This window comes from Asterias amurensis, chromosome 1, assembly GCF_032118995.1.
Source record: "Asterias amurensis chromosome 1, ASM3211899v1".
NCBI lineage: Eukaryota > Metazoa > Echinodermata > Asteroidea > Forcipulatida > Asteriidae > Asterias > Asterias amurensis.
This window is the reverse complement of record NC_092648.1, coordinates 17,296,057-17,313,346: the sequence shown is the minus strand read 5'-3', so window position 1 is coordinate 17,313,346 and position 17,290 is coordinate 17,296,057. Positions and strand designations below refer to the sequence as shown.

The 17,290-nt window shown below is 37.0% G+C and overlaps 2 protein-coding genes across 16 annotated transcripts in view; both read right to left on the bottom strand.

Annotated features, from left to right (window-relative positions):
* The window catches only part of LOC139948012 (1-phosphatidylinositol 4,5-bisphosphate phosphodiesterase beta-1-like), a 110,675-nt gene extending 101,934 nt beyond the window's left edge, over positions 1 to 8,741 (bottom strand). For all 9 annotated transcript variants that reach the window (XM_071946044.1, XM_071945970.1, XM_071946008.1 and 6 more), the window contains exon 1: positions 8,004 to 8,741. In XM_071946044.1, the coding sequence (XP_071802145.1) occupies positions 8,004 to 8,102 (99 nt within the window). In that variant the 5' untranslated portion in view covers positions 8,103 to 8,741. The remainder of the gene's footprint in view (positions 1 to 8,003) is intronic.
* A 2,518-nt stretch (positions 8,742 to 11,259) lies between these two features.
* LOC139947976 (1-phosphatidylinositol 4,5-bisphosphate phosphodiesterase beta-4-like) overlaps positions 11,260 to 17,290 on the bottom strand; it is a 146,475-nt gene continuing 140,444 nt past the window's right edge. For all 7 annotated transcript variants that reach the window (XM_071945907.1, XM_071945925.1, XM_071945916.1 and 4 more), the window contains one exon: positions 11,260 to 17,184. In XM_071945907.1, the coding sequence (XP_071802008.1) occupies positions 17,089 to 17,184 (96 nt within the window). In that variant the 3' untranslated portion in view covers positions 11,260 to 17,088. The remainder of the gene's footprint in view (positions 17,185 to 17,290) is intronic.

Below are 17,290 nucleotides of genomic sequence, written 5' to 3'. Positions count from 1 at the left end.
TTTCTTCTGGAGCATTTCAAGGGCATTGCCTCCATGAAGTACATCAGGCATGCGCTAGCTTGTGAACAAATTGGGAGAACCCTGGCCATGCCACGATGCAAGGGCACCAAGGCATTTTCTCCTTGAAATTTGGGAAATTTCTTCTGGAGCATTTCAAGGGCATTGCCTCCATGAAGTACATCAGGCATGCGCTAGCTTGTGAACAAATGTACATGTGGAGAACCCTGGCCATGCCACGATGCAAGGGCACCAAGGCATTTTCTCCTTGAAATTTGGGAAATTTCCACTGGAGCATTTCAAGGGCAACAAGGCAATCACCTTCATTGCCTCAATGAAGTACATCAGGCATGCGCTAGCTTGTGAACAAATGTACATTGGGAGAACCCTGACCATGCCATGATGCAGGTCTGATAAAAAGGATTGCCTTACAAGAAACATGAGCTTCACTTGAGCAAAGCAATTGAAAGATGACAAGTACTGATTGCTCGCTGAATGTATCTCATCTGCAATTTATAGTGTTCTTCAAAACACCTGATCCATCAAGTCAATCATGTAATGACTCTTAATCAAGAGTCTTTCATCGCATTAAAATAAGCACCGCTGTAAAATTATACAATTAAGATGGGACTTTACAATGAGGCGGGCAGTATGTGAGTGTTCCGTTCAAAATGGATTTCTGAAGACAGGAAGCAATTTCCATTGATTTAATACATATTACATGAATGAAGTATGCTTTGAGTTTGTTATGAAATGTGCATAATCCATACTGTGCAACAGAGCGCAAGAACAAGAGTTTTTGTTTCAGACAGTTGATTTATTTATACAACATGGGGGTTTTGCTCACTATTAGTTTACACTTAAAGTGATGCATGTTGCCTTGTGGGTATTGACAAATGCATTTCAAATATTATTATTGCAAAATGGCTGACTACATGTAACTATCCTGTTGTGTTGACATAAATGAACAAACATATTAAACCCCTTAACTGTAAAGCTTATTTTTTGAGGGAAACAGTTTCTCAATTGTTGCAATCCTGAAAGTAATTCTCATCAAATACTGCACTAATCCCAAGTCATCATGGGAATAGCCATGATGACAACGCAGTAACGCACCAATTCCATGGCAACGAATACCCACGTTTCTAATTTACATGGTATGTGTATTGTATACATGTAGAGTGTGAAGCCAACGGTGCCCTACCAATTAAATTTCCACTGAACTTTGACCATGATCGAAGCCGCCCTTTGCCTCTCCCATATAACGCACACATTATGAGGCAGCATTTATCAGCGTTGAACCGAATAATGATGCTGCCAAGCCTATTAGGAGTAGCCTACAGCGAAACACTAAATTCTGCATTTCAGTAGTTTTATGTATAGTTGATACAAACAATATGCTTTATAGATCGACTCTAGCAGAGTAAGCACCCCATTTATCAGACCTCTTGACATGGTCAGGGTTTTCTCCACGTACATTATGAAATAAAGCTAAAAGTCGAGATTTAATGACTTTGAGTCAGGACTTTCCTGGCCTTGTGCTTTTTGCCTGCATGTAGCCTATAATGTCCCTCACTCTCTCTACCCATGCATTTCCATGTGACTGCTTCTGATACAGTGTTGTGCTGTCATTTAGCTTTCGATAAAACCTCATGCCATTAACTATTTTTTTTGCATTACTAAACATTCTTACGTTTTTTTCCTTCCACCGATTTCATGCATGGTTTCCACTGAACTGTTGTCAATAATGGTGCACCGTGCAATAAGTACCCATTATGTTTATTTAGAAACCTCTATGTTCTTTTTCGAATTAACAAAATTGGATAAAAAATTTATGGTCTTCTAAAACTAAGTGAATGAGCACTTTCATTATATCGGCAGTACCGTGCATACAATGTGAACATACTGTACTTTTAAAAAGGGCATTGGATGAGAGTTCAATGACCCTAAGAAGGAAGTTACAGTGTTTGTTATAATGGGCTAAATACCCTTTCCATTACACACAGTGTTTATACTTATAAGATTACATCATTTAGTCAAACTTCCTCCATGGTCCAACACACAACAGGTGTCTATAATGCTTTTTGAGTGGGGAAATCGGTTGACATGGAAATGAAAACAAACTGTGTTTTATTTTCAGCAGGAGGCCAGCCAGGAAGGGCAAAAGGGCAACCATTGTGGTTTGCAATGCCCTATGCCCTACTAGCTGTACAATCAAATCTTGCAATTAGTGTGCATGATTGTTATTTCAAATATCGCCCAGCCAGGAAGGGCAATAGGGCAGCCTTTATGGTTTGCAATGCCCTATGCCCTACTAGCTGTACAATCAAATCTTGCAATTAGTGTGCATGATTGTTATTTCAAATATCGCCCAGCCAGGAAGGGCAATAGGGCAGCCTTTATGGTTTGCAATGCCCTATGCCCTACTAGCTGTACAATCAAATCTTGCAATTAGTGTGCATGATTGTTATTTCAAATATCGCCCAGCCAGGAAGGGCAATAGGGCAGCCTTTATGGTTTGCAATGCCCTATGCCCTACTAGCTGTACAATCAAATCTTGCAATTAGTGTGCATGATTGTTATTTCAAATATCGCCCAGCCAGGAAGGGCAATAGGGCAACCTTTGTGGTTTTGCAATTTGCTCTCTTGACAATCTTAGTTTACATTAAATGTTATGTTAAAGCCCTTATACACTTTCTGTACAGAAAAAAAAAAGTTCACAGATTTACAAATAATTTACAGGGTTTACAGAAGGTAATGGTGAAAGACTTATCTTAAAATATTATTCCATGAAATGCTTTACTTTTTGAGAAAACATTAAAACAATAACAATTCTCCTTAGCGAGAATTACGGATTTATTTTAAACACTGTCATGAAACGGCGAAACGTGGGGAAACAAGGGTGGGTTTTCCCGTTATTTTCTCCCGACTCCGATGACCGATTGAGCCTAAATTTTCACAGGTTTGTTATTTTATATATAAGTTGTGGTACACAAAGTGTGAGCCTTGGCCAATACTGTTTACCGAAAGTGTCCAATGGCTTTAAGCTTTAAACAATGGACAAGACAGGAAGCCCCTCCCCCCAAAAAAAAAATAAATAAAAAATAAATAAATCCATTGCATACATGATGTCAAAAGCCCAGACAGCACCCTCACTGAGGTCAAAGGAAGACCTATCATTGGCTGAGAGTTCAGTGTAGCCCATACGCGTATATGCACTAGTCAAACGTTTGGCCTCAACGATCGCAACTCAACGATGGCGGCCAATGCAAAGGGTTAATAGGATTCTAAGCTTCATACATTGTATTTAGGGAATACCCCCACGCCTTTGAGGAAAGCAGGGGGTTTTCCAATTTCTCTAAATTGAGAATCCAGAACTTTTTGGGGAAAAAACAGACATTTGAAAATGAAGGTAAAAGCCTCAACTGTTATCGGCTCTCGCAAATTTTGATTTTAATTTCCCCTCTGACTTTCTACGAGCTGCATAATTCCCAGGGTAGTATCTTTTTCTTACATGTACATGTACATGTACACGTACACATTTTTTTATTTACCATTGAGAAAGGTGTCACTGTGCATACATCATTAATCACAAAGTGTCAATAGCTAGTACCCAACAAATGATTTATGGTACCAGTAAAAAATATTGTGTCAGTTTGGTGGGGTTTTGTTTTCTCTCATTAGGCATTGCACTATCCACCTTCTCACTGTTTGCTACTCATACTGTCATATTATTTAGATTTGTATCCTTCATTCATCACTGTATGCTTTACCCAAATCCTGTTGAAAAAAGGACATGGGTGGGATTCAAACCCATGACCCCGGCTATTCTAAAGAGCAGTTCCACCATACTGTACACTGTTGAATGTTTCTTCTAACCCCTCAAGACTAATATTATTATGAATTTGTAAAGGAATGTGTCATATTTTATAACAGAAATCACAAACTCTATTTTCGATTTTTCTACATAATATCAGTTGTATAGGAAGCTCCACTTTATGAAAATAAGCATCAGTAAATTGTCCACAGTTACCTTTCTAACCCATTCATGTGGCCCAAAATAATTCTCCAAAACAGCTGCACATTTATGTTATAAAAAGTCCAATAGTCTGACCCGTGTTCAAGCATTTTGGGGGCCACTTTGGACCCAAGTACATTGCTTTAAAAAGAATGAAGGAAACAAACTCGGGCACTTTGACACCAAATGTTTGAATACACCTTAGTCGTGCACTTTGTTCTCATTTTGTACACTTCAGTGAACAGCTTCCCTTGAATAGCCTCTAGCAAAATTTTAACAAAGTGTATCTTATCAGTTGCTGCTCAAAGAACGTCATTTTTACTCAATAATTAGAATTCGCATTGGGCAAAACATGCCCAGACTACGATTTTGATAAGCAAAATTGCTTGGCGAAATCATTGCGAAATCGTTGCAAAATCGAAAATGGCTGCTCTGTCAAAAGACTACACAAAATTAGCCCGTTTGTTTTTGAACAACAAAGCTTGATACAGGAATGACCTTTCCCTTATGCAAAATATCATAGAGTAGGCCCCTTATACAACCAAAAATTATACTTTATTTTTGGATGCGTGGTTTGATTAATTTACTATAAACATTGAAAGCGGTGTTTAGTAATTTTTATGCCTGCAACAAAATTAGAGTAATAAAGTACTCACTAACCACACCATTACGGGAAACAATCGATCAACGATGAGTACTTAGGAGTCACCTGCTCGCGTTATCAAACACCTGCACTTAAAGGCTCGGTGCAGCTTTAGTAATTCGCAAAGACCAGTATTCTCACTTAGTGTATCCCAATGCATAAAATAACAAACCACTTTGAAAAGTTTGACTCAATTGGTCATCGAAGTTGCAAGAGTATAATGAAAAAAAAAACACCATTGTTGCACAAATTTGTGTGCTTTCAGTTTCAGATGCCTGAAAAAGCCTTCAATTCAATTCAATTCATCAACATTTATTTCTATCAAGAAAAATCACTTAAGAAAAACAAAACACTTTCAGAAACAATAAAAACTACTAAGTGGAGGCATTTCACAAGAAGCCGAAGCTTATAAACGGAATGAAACTTTTCATATTTGAGTGACAAATTATTTCTTTCTCAAAAACTATGCTACTCCAGAGCCCAGAGAGAGAGAGCCGTTTGTCAATGTTTTTACAGATCAATTTGTATGCTAACAATTTGTTTGAGTAATTACCAACAGTGACCGGCGCCTTTAACTTCTCTATAAAGCCACATGTGTGTGTTCCAGATACAACATCATTGTTCGGTAACATTCAGACACGCAAACCATTGTTCAGAATAATCTAAATAATTGAATTTATGTGATTCTGGGTCTTTTCTGGTGATTCTGCCCTGAAGTTGCCTGCTGGTAATAATTTCAATGGAGAAAAACATTTCAGTTTGTTTGCTCAATTCTATTTTTTTTTTTTACATAAACAAATATTTTGCATTTTGACAATTTGTAAGTTTTTGTTGTTGCTGTGTATTTTAATTATTCAAAAATTGGACAGGTGGACTCCAAGCCTTTTTGTCATTGGACGTTATGTCGTGTTTAATCGCAGATGACTCATGGTGCAACTTTGCTTGTAACCACTTCTTTTATTTGTTGTAGCAGATTTCATGAAACGCTTGGTCTGTATGATTCATCCTACCTCGGGTTAGTACGGGTAAGGAATGCATCCTAATTGCTATGGTTAAGGAACTTGACTTGTCCTAAGTCCTAAGTTTAATCCTCAGTTTAAGAAGAGTTTGGTGATGGTGAAATCGACGGCTGGACACGTACAGTGTTTGGGAAGAGTACTCAAACTTTCTGACAACCAGTACATTCAGTGAATGATTTCCCTTGCAAAATGCTACACAAAATGTATCAACGGCTAACTCAAATATCATCATTTGCTACTCATAGCATTGGATGAGCAAATTTTGGGATACACCAAGTAAGAATACTGGTCTTTGAGATTTACTTAAGGTGTCCAGTGCCTTAAAGTGTCTTTATTATGCACTTTCAAAGTGTCATGCAATGTTGTTAGCCCAGGGCCCAATTTCATAGAGCTGCTTCAGCACAAAATTTTGCTTAAGCAAAAAAATCCTTGCTTAGTAAAATCAGATTACCGGCCAAGACTCCATTAAATTGTTATGCTAAGTAAATGCTGGGGAAATGCATTCATTTGATTTCACATGTTTTTATACTCGGAGCGTGCAGCTATGAAAGTGCGTATGAGGGAATGAATTCCTGCTTTACTTGGCTTCACTTGGCTCTTCTTCCTGTCTGGACCCATTGTCGTGCCATACAAAGAAAGTCATTTGATTATAGCTTGCATAATTACCCTTATCAGTGTACTGTAGCTGTCTTATTGTCCTGCTACTCAATTTATAAATAACAAGTTTGAGGCTGAACGGGAAAGTAGTCAGGCTCTGTGTTTACATGTACAACATCAGTGAACAGATGCAAGAAAGGGCCGGTGTCTACATGTAAACTTTATGTTGCCATTGGCCCAAACTGCTTTCAGGCCTTTTAAGTCGATTATTAGTTGTTACAGTGTATTTGAGTTAGCAATTGGTGTTATTATTATCGTTAGTTTAGCATTCACTGTATGTATTGTTGTGGTTTACATTGTCTCTGCTTGCGCCTTGAACATCTGTAAAGATTGATTTATCGCATTACAAATACCTACTATTATTATTATTATTATTATTATTACCCAGTGTAACAATTAGCTAAAAATTGTTGAAGACATTACCAGAGCTTATTTCCATGCAAACTCGTAATCCCTGACAAATGATAAACTGCTTGTCATTATTTTGTTTAAGCACACCCTCCCCACCCCCCCCAAAAAGGTATTTTTTGTGTGTGTTTTTAAAAGATAAAATCAAATAAAAATCTGAAAACTAAAGTCCTGTAACTTTTAGTTTCAGATATTGATGCATACAGAAATTGGGAAATGGTTCCGAAACTTGATTCTTGACCTCATATCATATATAAATACCCTGCAGTGAAACAAGTATTTGACAAGGTCAAGCATGTTTCAGTTTCAGGAAAATGCACAGCATGTACATGTAAAAACAGCATGTAGCCCTATGTCCTGAACAGTAGAAATCAGTCACAAGACTACCCACCCTGTCACCTAGCCCTGGAAGTACGTCAGTCAGTGCCAAGCAATGGAGGTGTCCGACCTGGGCTACCCTGTCACCCAATTTTGAACAGAGATTATTTATTCAGGTAACAATTGCACAACAGGCTGGAAATAAAATTTCAACAGGTGTAACACCAGTGAATTAGACAGACAATTCCATTTTGGAAGGGGGTGGGGTTGGCGGGGATCAGACATAACTTGGGGCGCTATTGGATGTATCGAACCTGTTATTTACAATGTTCATTTTCTTTTCTTATTTCAGGGCAAAAGGCAGGGCAATGTTTCCTACCCACCCCCCCCCCCCCTGGCCTGTTACACCACTGTGTGTTTGAGCATGGAGGTAGAAACAAGTTTGAGAGGCAATTATCGACACTGAAACACTAACAACAAACTTTCCGCGGGAGACGGAAGAGAATGTTAATGTTAAAAAGATTTGGTTACAACTTCTAAAAAGATGGTTGGCCAATATGTAACAATGTTTACATTTCAGTATTTCGCTGGATATTAACTGTTCCTTTTCATGTTTCTTACTCTTTGCAAAGGAAATACAAAATTTATTCAACCTCATTAACTTTGATAATTGCTCCAAAAAAATAATTACCATACTTCTGACCTTGTAAGCAAGAAGGACTTTTTTTTCATAATATAGTAAACTAAAAGCAACACTTAAATAGGACCATGGAGGTAGAAGCAGAGAAAAACACTTCACTAATAAACAGTGCAGCAGTTTATACAAGGATGAAACAAGGATGTGGTTTTAAAATGGCAGAATATTTAAGTTTAACGTAACTTCCTAGAGCTAGTTGTATTACTAATACTAGGCCAACTTGTTATCTTTTGTTACATAACATACCTCATCCCATTTGATGAACTTGTTGCCTTTGGTCATCCATTCAGGCACTTCGACATCTTCCAACTTGAACACCCTCTTGTGTGTTTTAGCTCCAGCCATTACTACCGTCCCGGGTTAGTACAGCAGCAGTGAGTACAACCACTCACTCGGAATCCGGAAGTGTTCCAAACACCACCGCAAAAATTCACCACACTTTCATTTAATTTTTAAAACACGTCCACAAAACAGTAGCTATAGTTAGATAATCCAGAAAAACGTCTCTCGTATCTTTTCCCTGTCTTGTAGAAGATGAAGTAAATGTGGGTTTTCTACCTTAGTTCTCGGTTACGTGAAGTCGGTGTGCGCAATGTTGACAGCAGCCTCTATCTTTATACCGCGTGTGTTAAGCATGCAGCTGTGCGTTCAGTGTCACACAGGTGGTTTTGTTTGGGAATCATGCCGTGGAACGACGACAACCCACGGCGTACCATGCAGGTGTGTAACCGCCTTGCGACCCAGGAGTCAGCCAAAACCTGACGGGGTGTAACTTCACGTCTTGCGTTGCAAGTTTCCTGAGACAGTTCAATTCTTTTAGGACATTAATCCACACATGACTATGACTCTTCCACGATGGCCGACGATATAAATTCACAGCAAGTAACTTGTCGTAGGTGTTGACATTTTTAGCTTTTTGCCGGTATGATTTGAGACACAGTACCGTCGGCCTATGTGTTGAATGCCTTTTTGCTGCATGCAAAAACGCACGGTGCACTTAGATAGTCTTGTGCTCAAAACCTTCTTGCTTGATTTTGACAACAGAGGGGGCTGTACCATTTTTGGATGTGAATCAGAAAATTAAATTATTACTAGGAGCACAGAGATATGGGGAAGTGGAGGGGGTGGGGGGTGTAATAAAACGAACAGAAAATGTGTTAGAAAATGTGTTATAAGGCAAAGAGATCTGCCCAATTCATGTTTTACAAAACAACAGCAATTTTTCAATGGCAATTACCCTTTCGTCGCCAACAAAAATCATAGTCTCTTTTTATGTTAACAGCAAACTCTTTCGAGCCCGACTTGTACTTCAGTCCCAACTGAGATGTAAGCTTTCAGATCACACGTCACACAAATAACAGAATCAATCACTTAAGTTTGCACTTGCAGCAGGGTCAGACAAATGCTGCTTCCAAGACTTCTACTCTTCTTGAGTCTATTTGGTACTAGAATTAACTTCAATGGAAAGCAATAATGTTGTAATTTGCTTACAATTTAGCCACGTGCTAAGTACTTTCCATTTTTCATGATAGGGTTTACATAATATTCCACATTCAACCCAATGTAAAGTATAAACTGCATTACTCGGCAAGTAGACACACACGTGGTGTTATCGCAAACCAAGTATATATTGCATTGTGAATTGTAGTAAAAGAAAATACGAAAGTCTTCAAGGCACTGGAACTATTGATAATTAGTCCAAATATTTGTTAGCAAGAAACATTACTTGTCAACGATCAATGGAGAGCTGTTGAGAGTATAAAATATTATGAGAAACGGCTCCCTCTGAAGTAACATAGTTTTCGTGAAAGAAGTAATCTTCCACTGAAATATTTGAGTTTGATTTCTCGAATCAAGCATCTGAAGGCATACAACTTCGTGTGACAAGGCTGTTTTTCTTCCATTATTATCTTGCAACTTCGATGACCAATTGAGTTCAAATTTTCACAGGCTTTTTATTTTGTGCATATGTTGAGATACACCAAGTGAGAAGACGGTCTTCGACAATTACCAATATAGTGTCCACTGTCTTTAAAGGTTACAAACAAGGACTCGGATGAACACGAAGCATGAGATTAAGTTGGTCAAAATGTGCACTTTATTAACCCAACAGTATTGGTACACACACCTCGTATGTATAATATACTCATTAATTTGGGCAAAATCACGATTACATAGAGACTGCTGGTCACTATAGTACTTTTTTATTTGCCATGAAATGTTTATACTCTATACACACAGACCTATCAAATGCAGTGCATGAAACACCTTTATCAAATTCTCATGGCAATATCCCCAACATACAGCAAGTATAACGAGATATTAAAACGAAATTTTAGTTCTGAAGAAAACACTTAACTTGTATCAACTGCTAGTTTTCTGTAGTGTTGTTGATGTTTGAAGGAAGAAACTAAATGCTATTGCTTAGAATTGATTTCATTTGTACAAATTTAATTTGCAATTTTTAAATAACAAACATACTGTTACAAGAAAGGTGGTCAAACCTTACTTCTTGCACTGTGTCCAACTGCTAACAAAACAAAAATGACTGGACCGTTTGTAAATTAACTCAATAATACTCAGATTCTATGTAAGGATTTCCTTGATACTATTTCGAAATAAACAAGTGAAGTTCCTGAACAGTTTAATACATTGTTCTCTGATGGGACATTTTGTTGAATCTATCCCTGTTTAGAATACAGCGCAGCTTGAGTGAATAACCGCTTATCCGAAAAGCAAACAACTTGTAATTTACATCCAATGTAAGGAAGCACAGTTAAATTATACTTTAATTGACACGAGAGGTAAAACCATAGCAACAAAAAAAAACCACACACACAATAAACACATAAATAAACAACACAGCTGATGAAGTATGTAACTATTCTTCTGTTTTTCGTTCTCATGAGTAATGGAACTTAATCATGGTAAAGCCGTATTTCTTACATTCAAATCAATGAAATCAAACCGAGGCTGGCAGGACAAAAATAGTATGGTAGATTGAGAATCAGTGTTCAGTATTGGTAATGTCACACGGGGTACAAGACAATGATGATCCTGTGTACAGCAAGTATACTTGACATGCTTGAGGCCCTTTTCAAATACACGGCATTTGCTTTGGATTCGCTTCAGGCTTCATTCTCTGGTCTGAATCCCTGAACGCATAGCATGCGTATAGTCAAAACAACTGAGGGGCCTAGCTAGCCTGAGCCGAATCCAAAGCCGTGGATTTGAAAAGGGCCAAACTCTTAGTGATAATGGTCCATATAAGACAGACTACTACATACTCTATATAAATGTATAGCAAACTGTAACTTTATTTGATCAATTTTCAATCACCTCAAGTTCAAGACACTACAGTTTGTTAGACATTTACACAAAGTTCATGCCTTAACAGTATTCTCATGCTTTCTTTTTGAATAACTATTCTCATGTAAGAGTACCGGGCAGGAACACAACAAGGTAACAAAACAGTTTGTGTAAAACTAGCTGCCATGAAAACATGGCAACACCATTGGGTAGCCTATTTTCTGAAGAGAAAGTGCATTTTAGCAACAAATTACTGTAAAACAAAAACTCACTACTAGGCATCTAGCTGGACACTCTTCCAAAGTAAATACAACGAATAAAACCCAAACAAATCCGTTTTCAGCAGATGGCAATGGACGTTTCAAACAAAAACTGACCTCAAATCAAAAATAACCCTATTTTAAAAACATCTTTGAAAACTTAATACACCAGTGTTTGGATTAAACCCACAAATGAAAACAAAAAGCTTGTCAAAGTTGTGTGAAAGGGTATCTAATTTATATAATATATATAAACTAAATATACTTTAATTAATGAAAGACATTCAACCAAACATACTGTTCGATGACTTAAAATTATGCAACTAATAAAAATTAGGAATACAATAAAACACAGCAATCTTTAAAAGAATCAGTAAAATGCAAAATGGACGCCCGCATCAAAACAAGTTTAGTATCTCATTGCGTTCTGGCGCTATGGACATAACACTCACTGAATCTCAGAGTAAGGCTGTGTCTGAATTAGCGGCTACAGCTACGGCTAAAGCTAGACTTTGTGCATCATGCGTTGAAGTATAGGACATCCTTGGCAACACACTTAGCAACAGTTGTAGCCGAAGCTGTAGCCATAATTTCAGATACAGCCTAAGACTTTGACAAATGATTGACGAGGCTGGTTGGAGATTTGGCAGTTGGACATGATCAACGGGGTTGGAGTAAAAAAAAAGATGTAGTATAGAAATAAGGGAAGGTGGACGGAGGCGCATGTGGACAGGGCATGTCACTGAATTAATAAAAAGAATTGTTTTAAACATTCATAAATATTTCATGGGTTTCTGGGTGCACGAGGAAAGTAGGGGGGGGGGCAAAGAACAACATGGAGCTAGAGAAAGAAAGGAAACAGCTCGGATGGGAATCTTGTTATGAAGCCAAACCTGTGACTTAAAACAGAGGAAACTGGAGAGAGTGCACTGCAGCGTTTTGGACCACGCAGCACATGTCATAAATATTTACATGCATCATCGAAGGAGATAACTTGTGAAAGGGATAAGTTGTAATCGTGAAGAGTGAGGCATAAGAGATCGGAGAAGGCTAGGTTTGAAGGAGGGGGCAAATTTGAATAAGTTATCAAAGTTAACACATGGAAATAATCTTCTCTTTCCAAGACAAGCTTGGAACAGTAGACTTCTGATAGCAAATATTTATCATGCTGCTTTATCCCACGTTAGCATGCGTAATGGAAATGAGGGTTCAAGAGAAATAGGCCAGCCCAAATCATTGTTTGATTGTATCAGTGTCCAACTGCTATGCAAGGCAGGGTATGGACCAAGATAGCTCCAACATTATACAACCCCCCCCCCCCCCACCCCATTATTGGAGCCTTGATTGATCAAGGGCCGATTTCACAAAGCTAAGATAAATCTTACCTGCAAATCAATCGTAGTAAAGTGTGATGTCACAATACAAATCAATAAGGTAATACTGACAATGGGATGAATTTTATTGCTTTGTGAAATCGGCTACAATACATGTTGGTGGAGTAATATACATGTATGTCAGATTTGAATGATTAAGTGTTAGAAAGACTAATAATGTTAATTATGGGATCATTAGGCACTGTTGCTGTCAATCATTTGCAAGACCTTTCTCTTCACATCAACAAAAATCTGCTCAAAAGCAAAAAACACAAAATGGCTACAAATCAAATTTGTCTCATACCCACTATACAAAATTATCAAAACAAAAGTCAAACAAAATTAAAAGATAATAATATACTCTATAATATAATTTGTAATTCAGCATTCCAAAATAACGAAATAAACCAGTATTTCATACGATGGTGTTTACCCCCAAAACAATAAATTAATTTTTGTGTAGTAGTTATTCTGACATTAATACAATCACCTTTATATACATAAAGAAGAATCATTTATGATATAGTATCTTTTTTTTCTCTCTCTCTCAAAAAGGATTTTGACAATTGGGAAACAACCATTGAATGTAATTTGTACAATCTAGCTTGGATATTGCAATAAACCATGATTCCTGATCAATCTAATTAAAGAGCCTAAACCACACAAACCTAAAAATAGAAAGGACCTGTTATTTTTATCATCAATTCTTTATAATAATTTTTTTATATTTTAATTTATGATACAAGACAAAAAAAGTAGGACGACCAACACCATTCTACTTCAGACTCTGACCAGTCTAATTCTAACTTCCCACTACTAAATAAAAAAGTATGAAACTCTGTCATCAACAATCTGAGTGGACACTTTTACATGATACCAAAATATGTCTTAAAAATCGAAAACAATAAATAAAAATAATTTCCTCGAATGGAGACATACCAAGCCTTGACTGGGAACCAGCTATTCACATTATATACAAGCCTATAAACAAATCACTGAAAAGGTGGTACCTCTATTCTAAACCATGCATTGACTATGCATTGAAACAGGCTACCGGTGCATTTCAGTATGTCTCCAAGGAAGTTTAAAACGAAATCAATTTTAAGAAAGTGCAGTTCACGTAAAAATCCATTCTCTTAAAAAGCAAAACAATTTCAGTCTTTTTGAGCAGTCGTTTTAGTGTTGACTTAGACAGACCCCTTCCCCACAGAAATAAACAGTAACAATAAAATATAAACAAAATAAATAACAACACAACATAAATTAAATTCTACTCCCCTAATATATACAATGCATAAGTCTACATTTATCGAACTTAAAATGCATCATAAATCCAAATAAAAACTGAACCAGTTCCTTTCAAACCAACATTATGTCTATGTCAGGAAGAGGGATAAAATGCACCATGTATACACAATTCCATGAAAAAGTCTCCTACGAATATTTATCATAAACAAATATATATACACTGCATCAAAAGATTTATTATGTATAACCTGTTAAAATTCCTTAAACTCTCTGATACCTAAGTTATTTAACTATGAAACACAAAATACACATAGTCCTTTAGTTTAGTACTAACAAACACCAAGATGTACGTTTTATTCTGTCTATTTACATAATATTTTAAATTTTTTTGTGTCAAGAATGAAGTCTGTTTGCTAATCTGTACATATTTACAAAATGGTTGTTTTCAGTCAGTCGAGATGTTCTCCGTCTAACACTGTTATGCAAGTTGTACTGTCCCCTGTGACCCAGGGTTATGTTTGATTGAACAAGAAATGGGCTTTTTGAATCCGGTAAGCACTTAAAACAGCTTCCACAAAGGAACATGAATTGCAACCATATCAATATCACACAATGGGTACGGGTTAAGTTCTAATGGAATAAGCCGATAGCCAGACTAAGCTTGGTCAATCTATTTGTGGAGAGTTCACATGTTTGGATGTAAAAGTTATGCCACTTGCAATGGACTCCTTGCAAATCGCAAAACGCTACAGGGACGCTGAGTTACGCAAATGCTTTTACGCACAAAGAACAGCCTCTTTTGACCCCAGTGAGGGCGCTTTTTTGCCATCACAAAATTTTTCTGCTTTTATCATCAATCTGAGTCTGACACAAGCAGCGAATTGGTTTTATTTAATACAGTATAAAAACAATGGCAGGTTCTTTTAGCTGCAGTTTTTAAAAAGAAAAAGAAAATCACTGCTCTTGTTTGTGCATGTGCACTCAGCATTCATTCGCAGTAAATTAAAAAGGGTCTCCATTAAGATCCATTAAATTTCCAACCAATAGAGTCCTCAGAAAATAGGGAAACAAATTACAAGACTTTAACCTTACCTTAAAATGGTTTAAGTGTCACTGTTTGTGTCACTGTGTGTGACAACCCTTCAATTGCAATTTTTTTTTTTTTCCAAAATAAAAGAAAAGTTCTTCTGTATCTTTTTTTTACAGATAACTTTTAGTTTATTCCTGAACTCTTTTTAAATGCAATCAAAACGCATTGAATATGACCCGTTGACTTGTGCAAAAACTCCCCTTTGGAACATACAGACACATGTTCTTGATGTCCAATGACATATTTCAACTTTCGCTGTAAAGTTACATTTTGCACTATTTTAACATGAAGTTCGATATTTTTAATTTCCCCCCCCCCACTTTCAATATACTTTATCTACTGGAGAATTAGTCCATCATATCACTGAATTGAACCTTGGACCCCCTCATTAAAAGAATAAAAAAGAAAAAGCCTAAAAAAGTGCACGTCTACACCACCACTTCTCAAACCTATGCTTAAATAATACCTAAATAAACAAAATATAAATTACCCATTTTAACAGTACCCCCAAATATCCCCCATTACACAGTACTGACTATTCCCTTTCATTTTTTTAACAAGAGAGAAGTACTGAAGTAACAATTTACAAGGTGCTTGGAATACATTCTTCACAAATACAAATTCAAATAAATGTTCTCAAGGTTTTACAGTTTAAGACTAATTCTTACCTTTTAGGTTCAATGGCCTTTTTTTTAATACTCTACGTTGAGTTAAACGTATCTTCATCTTTGAATTTGAAACATGACCCTCTCAAATGGCAAGATATTCAAATCATCATAAAATAAATAATTTATCAAGAATCAATTAGATTTCTACTAATACTTTTTTGAATCTGTTAAACAACAAATTTGTTTCCATGATATTTGTTTGCAGCACACATCATACCATATTAGTTTAAGATTAGCAATTACCACTACCACCAAACGGGCACTTTTTAAGACAATTTTCTTGCTCCCAAAAGTTCAAAGTAAAATCTTGATTAAAAAGCATAGTTGAAACTACCTTTAAAAAAAAAACTTTTAAGATACTTCTGTTTGCTTCAAATCAAAGATTCTACCTCAAAAATAAACTTAAAAACCAATTATTTTAAACTGATAAAAAGTTTGCCGTAGGGTTTCACACTAAAACACTAAAAAATAGAAGGGGTCAACTTTTTGTTGTAGAGCTGCAACTACTCTACATTTACACAACAACACAAGACAAATGGTGGAACAAATTCTGCCACACTATTTTGTAGTACTTTGCGTTCTTGTAGTACAAATCTACTCACTAGCATGGAGCCAACCTGCAACGATGGTGAAGGTTGTGTCAGCCATTTTGAAATCCCTGCCTTCAGCCAATGTAGTAACAATTGTGTAAACAGCTAATGGCGAGATGATCTTATTAGAACTACCCCTCCCCAGACACTCTTGATGCACAATAGTCTGAATTCTGCTCAAATTCATAAGATTTGTGTAGACGCCGAGGCCTGGCTGTAGTGTGCTCATTTGGACGACACCTACAACTCGTTCCAGTTTAACAAATCGGCAACTTGATATGACTCAAAGTTGGCCTAAACATCTGGCATCACACCTCAAGGCTCGTGATTTATGCCAAAGATCTGCTTTTGAGGCCCACGTACATAATCACATTTGACCTCCCATCATTTCACATGGCCTTTATGGATCTGGAGAATCGCAGTTAAATTCGGCATACATGTGAATACATATAAAGCCAACGCCTATACTTATCCTTGCTGCTAAGGACAGGGGACCAGTCTAACTCAGAGTGTGCTCAAAATAAAGACCCTATCAAAATACCGATATCTTTCCAGAGGTACTTGAGGGCGCTATGACTGGTTTCCATACCCCTCAAACCAATAAGCTTTACATAGAAAGCCTTCTAGATGTCACATGTATCTTGGGTCATGAAAACTGTATGAAGAAAGGCTTTTAGTTGGGGATAGTTTCAAGATAGGAGAGGGGTTGGGGAGGGAGGGGGGGTGTCTTGCAGAGGATGAGGTTCTACCTTGCAGTTTGTTGGGTCACTGTGTGTCCTTTTATAAGAAGTCGTTAACATTGAATCTGTTCTCGTACTACTACAGCTGGCTCCGTCTTGCCGTGTGAGTTATTGGTCTCTGTGGTTTTGGCTTTGTGCGCTTCAATCATCTGCAAAAAAATAAAATCATTAGAAATCATAATGTATCTAATCCAAAAAAGAGTGGGATTTGAACATAACATGTATATTGGGTGTTGCTCATGACAAGAATGACGT